Raw genomic sequence first — 17,687 nt, 5'->3', positions numbered from 1 at the left:
TCTCACCTTCCTGACTTTCTGGGGGCAGGTTTGGCTAGAAGCCCCTAGGAAGGGAGGGTTGGATGCGGGATGGCTCACATTAAGGGGATGTGCTTTTGCAGCAGCTGGAGGAAGAAGCCGAGAAAACATCTGGCAAGCTTTGCGTGCTCCAGGGGGCATGCTTGGGGGCCCTGAGGACCAGCCAGGGCAGGGTGACCCTTAGCGTCTACAGAGAGAAGGGGCAGGAGGTGGAGACTGAGTGGATGGGGCAGGAGGCGTGAGGAGGGCGGCTGGAGAGGCATGCGGGCAAGAACCACACACGTGGGGAAGCCTGAGTCGGCCATGCAGGCGAGGGAGGGTGATGCCATACCAATGGGCACGGGGCATCCAGTCCGTCCAGCCCTGGTAACCCCGGCTCCCCTTTCTCTCCTTTAAAACCTCGGTGTCCCTGTTCACAAAACCAACCACGATGATTATTTAGGTTGAGGCCGGCCAGCTCCGACTGTGGAGTGGAGAGGCCCAAGTCTTACCCCAGCCAGGATGCAGGGCCTTGAGGCATCTACGAGCAGGGCCCAAATCCCCGTTGATCCTCCTGTCCCAAATTCAACCTCTGCACTCTCTTTGGCTGCCATGAGAGCTGAGCCATGGCACATGTACGACCAGCCCCCTCCCCATTTAAAGACTCAATTGGAAACAGCGCAGATGAACTTCAAAGGTAGCGTAGCATCGTTTTCAGAGCCACGGATTGTGAAGGCACTTGAGAAGCCCGGCTGACGTGCCACAAATCATTCCTCAGAAGCCTGTTTGGGGGTGCTTCCCTACTGGTTTTAGCTGGATGGCTAGTGGGCATCGGGAGGCTGTATATTAAGAGCCCCCTTTCTCCGGCCTTGTTCTACCCAGTCTGGGGTATAGATGGCCCCCGGGGGACATGAACCCGGGCGGTCTCCTGCATCCTGACAGAGGATCCCAAAACACCTTGAACTGCTGGCCACAGAGGTGGCCGTGAAACGAAGAAGGCAAACGAGGGGCTCACAAACGCTACAGCGGCTTCCAAAGTCACGCTGGAGCTCGCGGCCAAGGCCTGCTCCCCAAATCGCTTTCCTCGGGAGCGGGTTCTCATTTGCACACGTCCACTGTTCTAGAGCTTTGAAGGAAAGGGATTCAGCCAGAATGACCGCAGCTGTGGTTTGAAGGCAAAGCCAACAGCAGGCAGAGTTTCCCTGGCCGAGTGAGCAGATATTTGCCTTCTTGGTTTCAAACTTGGCAAACCTCAAGGAACACACCAGAACAATGCAAGTGATAAATGAAGACATACCAACGGGCAGGGGGCGTCTAATCCAGGCGCTCCTTGGTCTCCCTTATCCCCTTTAGGCCCTCTAGAGCCTTTCTTCCCCCTCTCCCCCTGTAAATAATGGTTTAGTCCGAGAGAAAAAAATAACATCAAAACTTTAGGATCATTCCCGTGTTAAGGTTAGAAACAGAAAAAGAAAAAAAGAAAAATCAAAGAGGGAAAATACCGTCTCTTAATTAGGATCTTCTTCCCAGTAGGGTTTGAGGCCAGCACCCATCCTTACTCCTCTAGAAACTGGAGACTTTGGTTCAGGCAGGTGGGCAGGGGGCAGGGGAGGAAACTGAGGCCCGGGGACAGGGAGCAGTGGGGCTCAAAGCTGGAGGTGGAGGGAAGTGTCGATGGAATCTATCTGTGGCCAGCGTTGCTAACACCGAGCCCAGAGCGGTCTGTGATGAACAGAGGACCCACTTCCTTCTCTTCGAGGGTCCATTTTTGAAAGGCTTTGACATGGCAACTTTTGTCCCAATTGGTTTTCATCCCTTTGATATTCTATTAGGAGGCGAGATGATTTTATCTAGAACCCTGGGATATGTGTGCGTGTTTGTGTGTGTGTGTGTGCACATGCGTGTGTGTGAGCGTGTGAAGATGTGCTTGGGCATGCGTGTACAAGTGTGTGCATGTACGATTGTGTGCTTGCACATGAGTGTACAAGCATCCATGTGTACGTGTGTGTCCGGGGCTCATGGCGGCTCCTGGTTCTCAGTGAGGTCCTCTCACTGTACGTGCGTCTCTGGCCCGTCCTGGTCCGGATCATAGGCAGCTATTTGTATATTGACAGGTTGGTTCAAGGAGCTCATTTGTTTCTGCAAAACTTCCCTAAGCATCCTCTTTCTAAATCGAACCCCACTTTGTATGCGTCAGGATCACTCTCCATTTAAAAAGGGGCAATGGGGAGTTCTTTAATGACTTTGAGTTTGGATTTTCACATGTTGGGTTTCCTGACAAAGGGGCCGAGGAGTGTGCCCATGGGGAGCCTTCTTGGGAACGGGTCTCCTCAGCCGCAGAAGGCCGATGGCGTAATGCCTGGGGGCTTCCACTGTGCTCCCCGAGGTGGACAAGACCTTGAAGGCGGGCAGCGCGGGATCAGAGCAAAGGCTTGGAGCCAGAGCGCGTTCTGCTTATTACTAGCAACGTGTCTTGGGGAAGTTACTCAACCTCTCTGAGCCTGTAGAACATGGATAATATGACCTTCTTCAAAACTTTGGTGTGATGTCTTTGTGCACGGTAAGTGCTTAATACTGACACATGGCACGTGCTCAGCCAGTGAGAGTTGCCGCACAATGATGCCAATGACAATTGTTACTTCTTGTTGGCCAGTATTGGAGCCGAGGCTCCGGACACGATCCTGTCACGTCTACTGTGTTCCTGCAGTGGAGGGCTGCAAGGTTCCTCGGAGGGAGGCAAAGGACGAGAATAGTTTTTATGTTTCCCCGAATCTTTGGAAAGTCCTCCCATTTCTTGATTCCAGGGGTTCCCTGTGATGGCCAGTGCACTGGTCTGAGTGGGTTTTCTGAAGTGCAAATACTCACTTGGAAAATGCTGTGTTTAGGGGGGAACGTGTATATGCGCATTAGGTGTGACTGTGTTGGCCCTGAGCTATGCCCACCAGTGAGAACATGATGGCGTGAACTGTCCCCGAGCAGTGGACAAGCAAAACCACCGGCTGCTTGGATGGGAAGCCCACGGTCAACTTTCTCAGCAATGTGGTCCCTTATTCACCTTGGGTCAGGTCAGTGTAAAAGTAAACACAGCTTCCCATGTTCAGAGGGTGGGCAAAGCTCCTGAGGGGTTGGCGGGGGTGGGGTTCCAGGTCCCTGATGATTCGCCTCTGGGCAACAGAGGGTCGGCGGTGGTCCTGACTTTCCAGGTGGGCAGCTTGCACCACGGGCGCCATGTTCTAAGGGCCCAGGAAATGGCTTTACAGTGGAGGCCCTCTGGAGATAGTAGAGTACTAGCTTTACCTACATTTTCCCTGCCTCCCACCCCCAAAGAGTGACAAAAAGAGGCCCTGGCAAAGAGGGGGTTCTAGGTGGGGAAAGGGCAAGTTAAAGTCGAGGAGCAGAGGTTTCTGTAAAATATAGGGATGCATGAATTGACCTGAGAAGAAATAAATTGCAGCTGGGAGAGTGGAAAGAAAAGGATGAGGGGTATGGGGTTATGGTAATGGGGTGAACATGTTGGGCGGGGGGAGAGATACTGAAGGAGTGAAGGAAGGAAGTGTCCAGCCCGGGCCAAAAGAGATAATGGAGGAAGGAGAGGTAAGGAGGCAAGGGGACCTGGGGGAGCAGGCCGCTCGCACGCACAAGCACATGCACACCCAGACGGCGCGTCTCGCAGTGACCTCAGCCTCCCCGCGTGCACGCAGACCTTCCGGCCGGCTGGCTGGCAGGCAGTCCCACCGCGGCACCCAATTTTCCTGACACCAGATTGCCAAATTCGTGCCACCGTTTATCTTGTGACCGCCTTTTTCATCCTAAACGTGGCTCCTGGGCCCAATGCACGAGGCCGCTAAAGGCCGAGAAGAGTACCGTCTCTTGCGACAAGGACAGAACATTCTTTCCATTGCCCTGTGTGTCCTCCTTAGGAAAGTGCCTGTTTGGGGCTCTGGGCCTTGCCGGCTACTGCAAGGACCTTCTTCCTTCCACGAACAGGAAAGAGGCTCCAAGGCCGTTGCCTGGTGGGACACAGGCAAGCCTAGTTTTAAGATGGCGCCTTGGTTCACCGTAAGTCAGAGCAACAGGCTTGCGGTGCAGCGACCGGGGGCCTCTCGGAGGCCCAGGCATGACGTGTGGCGAAGTCTGAGAGCTACCTCAGGTAGCCACCCTCTCCTACCGGGTGGGGGCGGGGCTTGGAACACCTGCAGCTTCACCTTCATGAGCAACAGTGGGGCTTCTAACTAGAATGTCATCTAAGCCCCTCTGGGCTTTTCCCTTGACCGAAGGGTCAATACTCTGAGCTTCAAGCCTAAGGGAAAAAAACTGTCCATGGCAAAGCATTGACTGTGCTTGGAACTTCCTTTGTTTCGAAGGCTTTATCACCAAGCCTCTACATCTCTCCCCAAAGGTCCATTAGGGTCTGGGGTAGAAAGAGGTCTGTCTGAGGAGGTGAGATGTAGGGGGAGCTCTTCCAGCACATTCTGGCATCCCGAGCGTCAGATCTCTTGAATAGAGGACACAAGCTGTTCCTTGATTCAGAGACCCGCTCTTCGGAATAAGTCAGTTGTCCCGAAAGCGGGTTTGTGCAACTTGACCGTTTGCCGGACTTGACTTTTACTAAGTGGCATATTGCTAATTTATGGGTGGGGCAGGGGAAAGTGTGTAAAACTTTTAGCTAGGAAGGAGTCGTGGAGAAGAAATATTCTCCCGTGGATTTCTGGGACCTCACTGGCGCATTCAGCAACCCCAGTCCCTTACATCAGCACCTCCAGCCTCCTGCCACCCCTCCAGCTGGGACAAGGGCATCTCTCTGCCTGTCTCCACGTCTAGGGCAACACGATCACTGCCACCGGAGGACTGGCTTTGCAGCCTCCAAATGGCTCACTGCCTCAAGCCAACTGGAAAAGTCTTAAGAAATAGTTCAAAAAGTATTAATTGAGTATGACAAAGACAACCAGAGCACTGTAGAAATAAATTAGAAAGGGAATTAGTGTGCCAGCTAAGAGGTGGAATGATCAATTTTTTTGGTGGTCACAGTCAGGAAGGTGGGCTTCCCAGCCCGCCGGAACAGCCAGCACATTTCTGAAAGTAGGTCTGTTTCTTCCGGTGATTTCTAGACTTGGTTTTCCGCGGACAGTTTAGTAGGGGTCCCTCTGCCTGCTTCCTCTTACTTATAGAGGCCACAGAACAAATGGAGTTGCTTTTGACCTGCTGCCAGAAAGGACAATTTAGGGATAGAAGGAGTTCAGTAAATACACCTTAAGTTGAAATGACAGGATAGAAGACATAAGCAAGATATAAGCATACAGATTCTGGCACTTTCTAGCCATGAACACGGTTATCAGTGCTCGAAGATCAACCAGAAGACCAGGGCTTGAAAGCTATCTGCTGTGCCTCTGTCTGCGTGAGCTCAGTATATTTTGTCGTCATTCTGGCCTGTTCTCCATCCGTTCCCCCACTCATTCTCGTCTACCTCTAAGACCCTTGGATATTATGACCCACTAGAAGATGCGCTTGGGCCTCCAAGAGCTGTGTGCCACACTCCGAGAACCACTGGGAGGAAACAGCAGATGAGACGTTCTATGAAGGGACCCGGTGGCCATCTCTCGGTCGGATGTAGGTAAATGGTCCCTGCTGGGCCCAGAGGCGTCTTGTGTCATCCACCGTGTACCATCACATGGCCATGGGTGCTGTGGACATTCAATAATTGTGTCCTGCTGATGACGGCAGAGACCAAGGGGACAGCAAAGGACCTCGGGAGGTGCAATTCATTTCATGGTCCTGCTGACTTTTTCCAAGAGAAATAATGGCTGTGATGATTTTTTAAAGGGTTGGCTGCTTACAACAGCTGTCTGCTTGTGCTTGGAACTGGAATTTATTTCTTTCTCACCAGTGGCCTGGGATGCCTGGCGAAACTAAGTTTCAGAAAATACCATTTAGGGGTCCATTATCAGGGCACCCTAGGGAGAGCTGGGCACGTGACTCCCGTTGCTGGATGGCAATGCTAATCTGATGGCCACCCTGGGATTCAGTCTCCCCTTGTCTTGTGGAAAAATCCATGCTTCTATTTCAGGATTAGGCCTCAGGCTGCCTGCGTGCTACACAGTGAGCCCCTCACTATAAAGCCTTTTAATTCAGGATGATTTGCCAGGAAAAACTGTATCTGCCCATGTTGGGTCAGGAATCCCCAATTGATCATTCCACCACATCATGAAGACATTAGTAAGCAGAGCCAGAGTGCAAAGGCTCAGACTCACCCGGTTTCCTTTGTCCCCGGGTGGTCCATGTAAACCCTGTAATAAATCGCACAAATGAAGACGCGTTAATGAGAAAAGGCAGGATGGCCATCCCGTCCTTCCTTCCAGGATCATAAAGGTCTTCACTGATGTCTGATTCATCAGAGACAGGCTTAACTATCCCCATTTTACAGAAGGGGGACAAAGGGGCTTGACCTAGAGACAAATAATGAGCGATGGGCAAAGCCAAGAACACGGTCCTGGTTTTCTCTCGCAGCAGCCGAGGCCCGGGCCGGTGGCTCTATTCTTCTAGCTCACTCGTGCTAATGAGTGCCAGGTGCTGAGGACACGGCCTGGACACAGAGAGCTCTCCTGGCAGAAGAGGTGTTTGCATGGCTCTCCCGCCAGGCTCTTGCTAGAGAAATGACCCCAAAGCTGCTCATACCCTCTTTTCAAGGCACAGGCTGTTCTCCATTGTCTTTAGCTAGGGGAACGGCACAAGGCAAGGACCGGCCAGGGTTAGCCCGAGCAAAGCTGCCTGGGCATGGAACTGGTGAACAGATTACCACCTCCCACCTTCCAGTGGGTGGGAAACAAAGGTCCTGGCTCTCTCGGGCGACCGACTTTTATAACAACCCAACGGGAAAATCTGCCGTAATTGGGAAGGCTGTCTCTTGGGAGAGCCGCCCCTCTCATGAAACCTCTCCCTCTGGCATTACGATGTTGTGGATTTGATTCTGCCCCTCCTCGACGGCAGGGGCCGCTGACACATTCGTCTGTGAGGCCCCCACTGCACGGAACACAGAGGCTTGCAGCGGGAGGGGCTCGTATGCGTTTGCCTCATGCCTCAGGACCTGAGGCCCAACGGGGGCCACGCGTCCCAAGCACTGCCTCGAGCAGTGCCCAGCAGGGAAGTTCCACGGCCAGTTGGCTGTTGGCAACCTCCTCTGTCACAGAAATCAGCGTTCTGGCTTAGCTCTGGATGTCTGCTCCGGGCTCCGGGTTTTCTGTTGTGACGATGGCTCTGTTGGGGGTAGGGATAGGCGGAGAGAAACTTCCCGTCCCACGACACTTACAGGAAGCCCAGCCGCTCCTGATGGTCCTGTCATCCCAAGGTCGCCTTTGCTGCCCTGAAACAGGAGAGAGAAACCCATGAGCCCTCCCTGACGGGGCAACAACCTTCCATCAACCGTTTTCTGTTTTTGTGTGAAACCCAGGAAACCTCTCCAGTCCCCTCAAAGAGCCGTCACTGCAAAGCAAGGGCTGAGCGGAGGGCTTGACTGGTGTGGACTGTGCCTCGGCGCCTCCCTCCCTCCAGCAGAGCCCATCCCCCGAGGCCCTCTGGAAAGACCGGACACTGTCCTGAAGGTAGTTGCTGGCCCTCAAGCAGAAGCCGGGGAGGGGAACAAGGAGCAGGACATGAGCATGCACAGCGAAGGTGGGGAAGAGGCAAAGAGCTTTGATTTCTTCTTCGAAGCCACAACTCTCCCCTCTGAGAGCAGCCATCCTGGTTCCCAAAGCAGCTGTGATCTCAGGGAAGCCTGTGACCTAGGGGGGAGGTCTAGTGTCCCAGCGGCTCTCCGGTGACCCGCCCCGCGCGGGCCTGGTTGGGGAAGAGCTGACGGACGGGACGGGCAGCCCTCCTCGTCCCCTGAGCCGAGCCCCCCACCGGCACCGCACGTGCCCACTCCCCGGGCTGCGGCTGGGAGACGTGACTGTGGGAGCTGGCCTAACGCCCGTCTTCCTGACTGCCAGGATTTTCTTATGCCACCTGGCACTCCGTTCTATGCTGTCTTCCTCAATCATACAGGGTTTAGGTGTGTCTGGTCCCAGCAGCACCGGGGACCTTGCCAGACTGAGCCTGTGACTAATGCCAGGTGACTAGGAGCCTAGCACGGGAAGCTGTCCGTCTGTCCGCTCACAGCTATCAAGTGAGCAACCCAGGCCGGCCGGCTCCCCCACGGGCTGCTGTGAGGGTCACTGGGAGAGGACAAGGAGGTACCGGCTGCTCCAGGAGGAATGGGTGGGGCCAAGGACCCGCGGCTGAGCCCGGGCCGGGGCGCTGGCCCCCTCCTGGTGTTCACACTCGCTGCCCCTGGTGTGCAGACCACCCCCCTGGTGTGCAGGGTTCCCGAGCACTCACCCTCTCGCCCTTTGGTCCCGCTGGGCCTGGAACTCCGACTGGTCCTGGAGTACCCTGGGGAGGCGAAAGAAAGCAGACGTGAGGGGGCCGGTGCCAAGGGGAGCCCCGGGAGCCCCGCCCGGCGCTGGAGATGAGCAAGGTCCAGAGGCCCATTTTCAGGGTTGGCGAGGCCAGGCTCGTTCAGGGCAGTCATTCGACTGGGGCGGGTTCCTGTTTGGGTGGGGGGCCTCGGGGAGAGAGGCATCCCCCTGCCTCAGAGCCAGATTTGAGGGGGGGAACCCTTTCGCTTCACCACCAAGCTTGCCAAGGCTGAAAACGGTAGAACTGTTGCTTAGTTTGCTCCCTGAAGCGCTTGGGAGGGGTGGGTGCCATCCCCGGGGTGGGGGCACGGGCTGGCACCTGCTTGCCGTCGCAGCTCCACATGCAGCGGGAGGCGCTTCATGCCACAGAGACCGATGCAGACGCACACACAGAGGCAGGCGCGGGAGGGTCGTTCAGCCACCGCTTAGCCCACCCGCCCCACCGCCCCGGGCCTCCCGCCTCCGGCCGGGCCTCTGCACCCGCTCCCAGGCCCCGCGGGGCAGGCTGCACCGGACAGTGAAGCAGTGTGCCTCGGACGGGTGCCAGCGCTGTCCTGGCCGGGAGATGTGCCCTGCTGGCTCCCGAATCGGGGCTGCCGGGAGGTGGGGGTGGGGGCGGGGCTGGCTGTGACACAATTATCCTCGCCAGGTTCCCCGTTTCCACCCGGACTGGACGAAGTGTGCATCTCAGAGCTTTCCCGTTGTTCGGCCTCGGTGTTTAGATTTCCTGCTCAGACAAGGACTTGAGGACGAGGGGCTGGCCTGTGCGCGGCTTTCTGGGGCACGAGCCACTGGGGGAAACGCTGACTGACCTCACTCGGAAAAGAAAAAGAGCGCTAAGACATTCTCGGTGCCCCCTTTGCAACTACGGGGGGAGGACTGGGCAGGTGGCACAAGGGCGCCTCAAAAATGAAGGAGGCCCGATCAGGCTCAGAACGGCACTCCGGAGTCCCTGGCCTGCTTCAGGGCTTTCAGCTCTGCGATATTGGAGACGTTTCTTGGGCTCTCCGAGGGTCCATTTTCCTCCCTGTGAAATGGGGATGATGATACGAGTATCTGCTTTTGAGGCCCCTGCCCATTACAACAGTTGAATGTATGTCACGCATTCGGCACCAATAAATGTCAGTATTGGCTGGGCAGGGTTATTTGCCCCATAAAACTTTTCCTTTAAGGTTGTGATATTGATTTAATGAGGGAAAATAAAACCTGGGGCCCAAAGGGGACAGCATCTCTGAATTTGCACTGCTCCCCCGTCCATCCAGGAAGAACAGAGCGCGTTGTGAGGACGGTTTTGCTTTCTCTGATTCCAGCCACAGATCATCCCCCTCGCCTGACGGGCCACCTGGGGAAGGTGCGCTAGGCATGAGGAGGATGAAAAGGGAGGGACTGGGGAGGAGCGAAGCCGGAATGATGCCTGGAAAAGAGGTCTAGTCTCCGTGTGGGAGCAGGTATAGTGTCGCCTCCGTAAACGCATGGTGGAGAGGGGCTCTGGAAGGGCCGTGGTCTCGGCTGAGCCACGTCACCGCCTCTGCTTGGTGAGGACACGTGCACTGGGATGAGGCTCTGCGGCTCCTTCTCGAAGCTCTGGGCTCCCACTGCACCAGCTGTGAGGTCCACCTCCAGGGCCCCGAGAAGGCCCACTGTTGCCTTTGTGCTTTTGACATCGGCCTGTACCCCAAGTGGATATCCTGCACCTCCACAAATGAAACCCTGCAAACTCGCTTTCCCCTGAGGGCCATTCCAGTCAGCTCATTAGAACCTCGACTTCTAGGCAGACCATGCAGCCGTGGCCTCACAAGTGTCCCGCAAAGGCAGGGCGGGGACTCCCTGGCTGGAAGGGGCCGGGCGCACCCACAGCTCTGGTGACGGCTCCCGGGCAGGGAAGTTCAGCCTCCTGGCCCTCGGTGGTCAGTGATCCCTATACCCTGGGAAGGTGACAGGCTTCAGTGGGAAAGCCGCTTCCCTAAAGACCTCCCGGGGTGCTCTGGGAGGGGCCTGGCAGGTGGAGAGGAGAGGAGAGACTCTTTTTGTGATGCTTCAGCTGTTTGTCACGAGAAGAAGGGCCAGGCGCTTTCTAGTCATGAGTAGTGATGCCTGTTTTCTGGAATCAGAAAAGAATGAAGAGGGGACCCGGATGTTCCTGACTTGCTCTGCATAAGCCCCCTGTTGAATCGCGGGGCCGCTGCGGCACCACCGGAAGTGGCTATAACATGCCTGCCGAACACTGAGCTGGGACCGTCCCACGTGATCCTAGATGCTACACCTGTCCTCACCCCAGTACACTCCACAGGGGCTGCACAGGACTAGGAAGCCCTTGTGGGCAGACAGGAGATGGACAGAGCTCACAGCATGAAGACAACACGGCATGACAGGCACATACAGACACTGTTGTGTTTGGTGGGCGTGAGTCAGGGTCCCGACCCCTGGGGCTGGGCTCCCAGGCTGCACTCGGCCCTCCGCGAGAAACAGAGTCTATGCCGCTGGAGCAGACTTCCACCCCGTGCCCGGCAGTCAGGAAATTCAGATTTGAGGACCCTGGGTTCACACGATGGCCGGGGGAATTCAGATGAAGGCCAATCCGTCTTTGGCCGAGAGACCCGAATAAGCGTTTCTGAACTGAGTGCAGACGGTACCTTTCTGGTGTTGGTGGTGGGATGAGGCATGACTCACGGGGAAAACGAGGCCACAGCGGGACAGGGACAGACGAGAGGGGTCACAGGCCGGGGGTGGGGTGGGGTGGGATGACGGGTAACGGAGAAGCGACACTCACCGGTGGCCCAGGCCTGCCGTCCAAACCTGAAGCTCCCTGGACGAAGGGAACAGTTTGACCAAGAAAAGGGGAGGGGAGGAACGGGAGGGAGAAAAAGGGACCGGGGAGGGAAGAGGTGAGTGAAGCAGTGACTCTGGACAGACACAAATGCTGGCAATCAAACAAAACGGGAGAAATAGGCTTGGGAGGACAGGTAATGGTATTCACACGGAAACCAACAAAAACGGACACTGGGTGCAGTGTGGCCGACCGCTGAGCAGGCCGGTGGAGATCCGTGCAGATGGCCGTTCTGGTCCTCAGCGCCCCCTGCTTCCCTCTCGCCTGTTATCCCCTCTCAGAAACCCCTCTCCCAGGGGCTTCCAGTGCCCCGGAGAAAGGGACGCAGAAAGAGAATTCATGGGAAGGAGTCTGGAACCAGAGGTAGTGCATCCCTTCCCCAGGACCAGTCTCACCGCAGAGGGACAAGCCTGTGTGGACGGTGGGTTGTCTTCCCAGCGTCTTTTGCACAGCTGCTGAGACCAGGCCATGCTGGGGAACCCTGAGGAAGTCAGTACTGAGTTGGGAACCTGGGGGAGAAGCCAGCCTGCTTCTGCTCCAGCGTTGGGGCTCGGATGTTAGTGCTAACGATGCCTGACCTTTCTCTGGCACTGCAGTTTGCAAAACTCAGCACGAACTCGATCCTTTCGTGTTGTCCCAAACAAGGGCCCTTTTATAGAAGAAGGCTTTGGGGGCAGCTGACTGCGACAAAGGTCTAAGGCCACGTACGCCCTGGAGTAAACTGGCTGGCGGGTGGGATGCTATTAAGACCATTTGCAATGCAGCATCCAGTGATATATGAGAGGGGAATAGGCTGGGAAGCTGCCCCTGAGACCCATCTAGAAAAACCAGGGGGGGATTTGTCTAATGACTCCAATGTGAGAGAAGGCAGTGGAGACACTCTGGCCCCGTAAGGACTGAGTTCTTAAAAACTGCTTCCAGCAGTTCAGGAATGAGCCTAGGCCAGGGTGCCTGGGTGGCTCAGTTGGTTAAGTGTCCGACTTCCGCTCAGGTCACGATCTCGCGGTCCGTGAGTTCGAGCCCCGGGTAGGGCTCTGGGGTGACAGCTCAGAGCCTGGAGCCTGCTTCGGATTCTGTGTCTTCCTCTCTCTCTGCCCCTCCCCCCACATGTGCCCTGTCTCTCTCTCTCCCTCAAAAATAAATAAACATTTAAAACATTAAAAAAAAAAAAGAAAAAGAAATGCGCCTAGGCCTCAGGATTGTACGGTGGGGCGATGCCCCCCCGGCAAGGAAGGGCAGGGGAAAGGGTGCTGGGTAGTAGGGTCTTCCGGGGACTTCCTTCTCAGTATTAGAATCACAAAAGTTCCAGGATGATCTTGACTCACAGCCTAGAAAGCTGTGGTTCTCAACCCCACTGCCACATGAGAATTTCCTGGGGGAACATGTCAAATAATACAGATGCTTGGGTCCCACCCCACCCCAACTCAACCAGAGTCTCCAAGAATGAGGCTGGGAGTAATGGCATGTTTGGAAAGCTCCAGGCAACTCTAGTGTGTAGCCAGCCCTGAGAACCACTTCTGTAGGGCAAACAGGAAGAACTGAATAGGATGTCCTAGAAAAGCAGACTCCTACCATATGGCATACAATATTGCGGTGAAGCCGAAAATCAGAGCTTTCGCTAAATACCCACACACTTTGTCTATGCAGCATTAATACTGAGTTGTCTTGAGAGATCTGGAGCAGTGGACACAGACTGGAGGTTTTCAGGGCCTATGTGGGCCACTGACATATTTTGCACAATCTGCAGAGTTGCAAGGAATTTTGACTTCACGTTAGAAAATGGGGAGATTTCATGTAAAATGCCAGATGTCCAGCTTCCTTTGAAAAATGAGACTATCCAGAATACTGGACCCTCATTCCCCCAAGGCAACAGTCAGCTGAACTGAGGAGGGACTGCTTTCCTTAAGAAGGGACCCATGGTCTCCAATGGCCACAGTCCCCACTCCTCCCTATTGTCTCTCCGAAGTCCCCGTCTGTTGCCAGCTGTGAATATGCTTGCTCTGTGGTTTTCCTAAGCTAGCAAAAGTATTTCCCTGTGCCCGTTTCGCTATTGAAAGTTGACAGGTTGAAGGTAGACTGGCACTTTGTCTTTCCTCTGGCACTTTCTTTGTTTATATAACCTGTTTGGTCTCTGTGCCATTTGCATTTCAACCCCTGGCTCCAGTCCCCAGTGTTCACTAGGGTGTTGGGGCCATGAAGGCGGGCAAGGAGAGATCTGTGGTTGAGCGGGGGCGGGAAGGCTCTTTAACAGTAAGGAGCATTTAACCATGCCGGACATAGCCTGAGACACAGGAAAACGTCTGTTCAAGTCATCAGTTTTCTTTCAGGTACATCAGCTCCTTCCTTAAATGGTCCTACATTTGATGCGCTAATGAGGGTGGAATCATACCTTTCGCTCTTGCTGTTTGGTTGCTGTGATTATATTAATCAGACCTTCGAGCCCTGCCAAGCTGGGGTAATTGGGTTTCTCTTTGTTGGAGAACAAAGCTGTTCTTTACGGCTTCCCGGGGTGGGAACTCGCCTTGTGCCTGGGACAGAGGAAGCCCCAGTGGCTGGAATGAGCCCCTTCTCGAGGCTGTGGCCTCAGTGAAGGAGCAGCCTCTGGCGTGGCCTGACCACTGACTTCACATATGCCATCAAGTGACCCTCTTTCTTCTCTGGGGCCATCAGTAAAATGAGGAGATGGACCGCGAATGACCATGCTAGCTCTAGAAAACCAAGCCACGAAGAGTGCCAGCCCCTCTGGGGTGTGAGGGAGGATGAAGCCCAGGGCTCCAGGGAGGGCGAGGCGGTGACAAGGCCATGAGCCCCCTGGAGTTTGGGACAAGAGATTCGCCCAGGCCGGGCCCCACGTCTGGAAATGTAGATGCCTCCCAAGCGGCCCCTCGCCCTGACCTGGGATCTGATCTCAGGGCAGCCTGCTACGAGAGATCTGAAAGGCCTTAGCCTGCTGGGACCAGAGAATCTGCCTTTGTACAGGCTTTTCTGCCATGGCCAGTGCTTAAGAGCAGAGAGCGGGGGCTCTGCTCGGGTCTCAGTAGGAAAATAAGAGAGAGACGAAGACGTTTCACTGTCTCCTTGCCCCCAGGTCCTTTACGCTGGGCTCCCAGGAAGGCAGAGCTTTACTGCCTCTGAATCAGGCACATGTAGGCCAGGGGCTGTTCTCAGGCCATTTGTGGCTCTCCAGCTGGGTGCTCCTTGGGGGGGGGGTGTTATATGTAGCTCTCTATTCCCCCCACACCCAGGCCAGGACCTGGCCCAGAGGGAGCCCTCGGTAAGGGAATTAGAGGCTATGACCTCGCCCGGGGTAGGAAAGCAAAACCACGTGGAGTCCAGGGATGTTCAGAGCCTGAGAACCTGCAGCAGTATTCTCCTGGGGTCCCATACACCACCCGGCCTCCTCAGGACCACCCAGCTGGGCTCCTCACGGTGCTGCTGGCTCTGAGATACTTACGGGTAATCCCAGCGGCCCTCGGTCTCCTTTCTCTCCCTGGACACCCTTCTCTCCTTTTGCTCCATCCAGTCCCGCTTCCCCCTGAAGGAAAGGGAGGGGGGAAGATCACAGATGGGCACATCTCAGCCACCTCAGTCTTGCGTTCTGGGATCCTGGAGGGTGGGTTGGGTTGGGGAGATGAGGGCAGGTAGAGGATGAAGGAGGGAGGCGGTGGAGGTGGCTGGCCCAGGGATGGCAGGTTGGAGACTCCAGGAGTCCTTGAATTCCTAGCCTGACTCTCCCTCAGTTCGAGTCCTCAGTATGCCTATGGTGACTGGGAGGTCCCCCAAAGAAAAGGGGGTGGACACAAGCCCACAGGGCAATTCCAGGTGGGGCTTGGGCCTAAGTGACCACTTGTATAGCAGCAAAAGTGGGGCCCTCCAGACACTGGCAGGTGCCTGAAATGCCAGCATGGGAACCCCGAGGCTTGCAAACTAAGTGGGACAAGAAATTGCCCAACAGTCCCCTGAAGTATACTGGGGCAGGAAGTAAGGGCCAGTAGGCCATCAGCGCCCAGCCCCTCTTACCCAGCTGGAATGCTTTTGAGGGGGGAGCCTGGGAGACCTCCAGGCTAGAGACCAGTGGGTTTGGACCCGGGGAGGGGGCCCACACTACACCCCTCTCTGTCTCCCGCCCAAACTTCAAGGAGAGTGAAGGATCTGGGGTGGGTTACACGGAAAGGGATTTCATCATCTGCTAAGAATCTAACCTGTCACTCACTGGGTGGATTAATGGATGGGAAAATTCTAAATCCAAAGCCTGCCCAGTGTCAATGATGGATGTGAAAAGGACTGTAGGACTTCATTCTGTCCTGATTGTAGCCACTGGCTAGAGGGTCACGCGATTCCATTTAGGGAGGGGGTCAGCTGGGCCACCTGTCTCTGAAGGACTTTCTTCCTTTGCAGCCCTCACCGGCACCCCCTGCCCCTTCCCCTGCTCCAGCACTTGTCACATGACCTCTTCTTACCTTTGGTCCAGGAACACCTTGGAGTCCCTGCATTTGGAAGCAAAACAGGGGTGTCTCAGAACAGCATTTCTGGTTAAGTCAAAAATACCTTGTCCACAAGTTGGACCACAAAAGAGCAAGGGCCTGGGGTCCCTGCCCAGGGGAAGCAGAGGGGATGCTAAGGGGGTTTGTGCTTGGGCCTCCCTGGGGTGGGGTCTGATCCAGGCTCCCCAACCAGGGACTGACAGAGAGTCTCTCTGTAACCCCCACAGCTGACCTAGAGTCTCACGAAGGGAAGATTTGGAAGGAACACAGCAAAAGTGGAATAAATTAACATCTGCAAAGTGTTTGGAGCAGTGTTTGGCACACAATAAGTCTCAAGAAATGTTGGCTACTCTCATCATTACTACTCCTACTTCTGCCAGTGACAATGGGTGACACAGTGCCCTGGGGACTGTGAACCCCACAGAGGAAGGACCAGCATCTGTTGGTTGAGGATGCTTGGGGAGCTTATAAAGGCCTCATCTTATCACCTGTAACCATGGAAAGGCCGATCCACTGGGGCTGGTCTTAAATTAATCTAGATCATTTTGCTGGCCAGAGAGCAGAAAGAGGAAGCAGGAGAGCAGACGCCTGATGGCCAAGGGCAGAGCTTAGTGACAGAGGGACTCCTGCAGGGCCATGGGACCAGACCCCAAGGCTGCCCGGCCACCCAACTATTTCCGGGAAACCCGGCAACGCCCAGGTTCCTTGGTGTCACTGAGGTGGTGCCTGTTTAGCAAGGGAAGGAAAAGGAGTAGGGAGGGGTTTGCGGTTGAGAAAATCCCACCCTGGGAGGAGGCCATGACAGTGACCTGAGGCCTCTGAGGTTGACCCCAGTGACTGCTGCGGCGAGGGGATGTCAGGGGCCCGGTTAGAGTGGACTGAAACGCTGACAAGCCCTCCAAACTTACCGGAGGTCCGGGAGGCCCCTCTGGCCCTGGGGGCCCAGGAACCTAGAATCCAAAGGGAGATGGTTAGCCCACCGCCTGTTACGCTCCAAGCGGCCTCTCCTTGTGACATGGCTCAGGGTCCAGCTGGGGACTGACTGCAAAGCCGGAGGAAGACAGAACTGCCCAGCATGTTGTCTCCCAAAAGAAGGCTTAGAACAGGGCAGAAACTCACAGCAATTGATTAACCTGTACAATATTTAAAAAAAACCCAAAAACCCAAACATTGCCAGGAAATGCTGTCGAAACGTCTAGACTTCCAGATTTTCTTGAAAAAAAAAAAAAGAGAGGGGCGCCTGGGTGGCGCAGTCAGTTGAGCGTCCGACTTCAGCCAGGTCACGATCTCGCGGTCCGTGAGTTCGAGCCCCGCGTCAGGCTCTGGGCTGATGGCTCGGAGCCTGGAGCCTGTTTCCGATTCTGTGTCTCCCTCTCTCTCTGCCCCTCCCCCGTTCATGCTCTGTCTCTCTCTGTCCCACAAATAAATAAACGTTGAAAAAAAAAACTTATAAAAAAAAAAAGAAAAAAAAGAGAGAAAGAAAGAAAAAAAAACATCTGGCAGCACTAAGACTCTTGTTCATGCATGGCAACAACTGCCTAGAGCTGAATAAGAGGTTTCCCCTCTGGGGCATGAGATCTCCCGTCGACCCCAGTCCCCACCACCCCCTATTGTCTTTGACCTCGACCTTTACCTTCATTTGTTGCATGCCTGGTCCTTGCAGGCATTTGAATTTGAGATCTTTGGCTTCAAGGAGCAGAGACTGGTTATGTGGAATGGGGGGGGACGCTGAGCAGTTTTGGAAAAATGTCCCTCAAGTCTCCTCGGGTCTGTAACAGAGACCGCTGGTCTCTGCTTCCCTTGAAGGCACAGTGAAGTAGAACAGATTCACACTGGGCAGGGAAGGGGGAGGGACCCAGGGGGTCTCTCTCTCTCTGTGGAGGATGCTGTTCATTGCAGATTCTGTTTCTGATCAGGATGGACATCCATTTG

The 17,687-nt window shown here is 55.2% G+C and overlaps 1 protein-coding gene across 1 annotated transcript in view; it reads right to left on the bottom strand.

The window, feature by feature from the left end:
* Window positions 1-205: 205 nt before the first annotated feature.
* Window positions 206-17,687, bottom strand: part of COL13A1 (collagen type XIII alpha 1 chain) — a 142,335-nt gene continuing 124,853 nt past the window's right edge. Inside the window, exons 32-39 of the mRNA XM_047071960.1 lie at window positions 16,664-16,705; window positions 15,732-15,758; window positions 14,726-14,806; window positions 11,215-11,250; window positions 8,365-8,418; window positions 7,298-7,351; window positions 6,243-6,278; window positions 206-427 (exon numbers count right to left, since the gene is read on the bottom strand). Of these exons, the coding sequence (XP_046927916.1) occupies window positions 206-427; window positions 6,243-6,278; window positions 7,298-7,351; window positions 8,365-8,418; window positions 11,215-11,250; window positions 14,726-14,806; window positions 15,732-15,758; window positions 16,664-16,705 (552 nt within the window). The remainder of the gene's footprint in view (window positions 428-6,242; window positions 6,279-7,297; window positions 7,352-8,364; window positions 8,419-11,214; window positions 11,251-14,725; window positions 14,807-15,731; window positions 15,759-16,663; window positions 16,706-17,687) is intronic.

Source organism: Lynx rufus, unplaced genomic scaffold (genome assembly GCF_022079265.1).
Source record: "Lynx rufus isolate CCGP_SWC_20201006 ecotype Redwood Valley unplaced genomic scaffold, mLynRuf1.p SCAF_11, whole genome shotgun sequence".
Lineage (NCBI taxonomy): Eukaryota > Metazoa > Chordata > Mammalia > Carnivora > Felidae > Lynx > Lynx rufus.
Note: the sequence above shows the minus strand (reverse complement) of the source record. Positions and strands in the feature narration are given on the sequence as shown.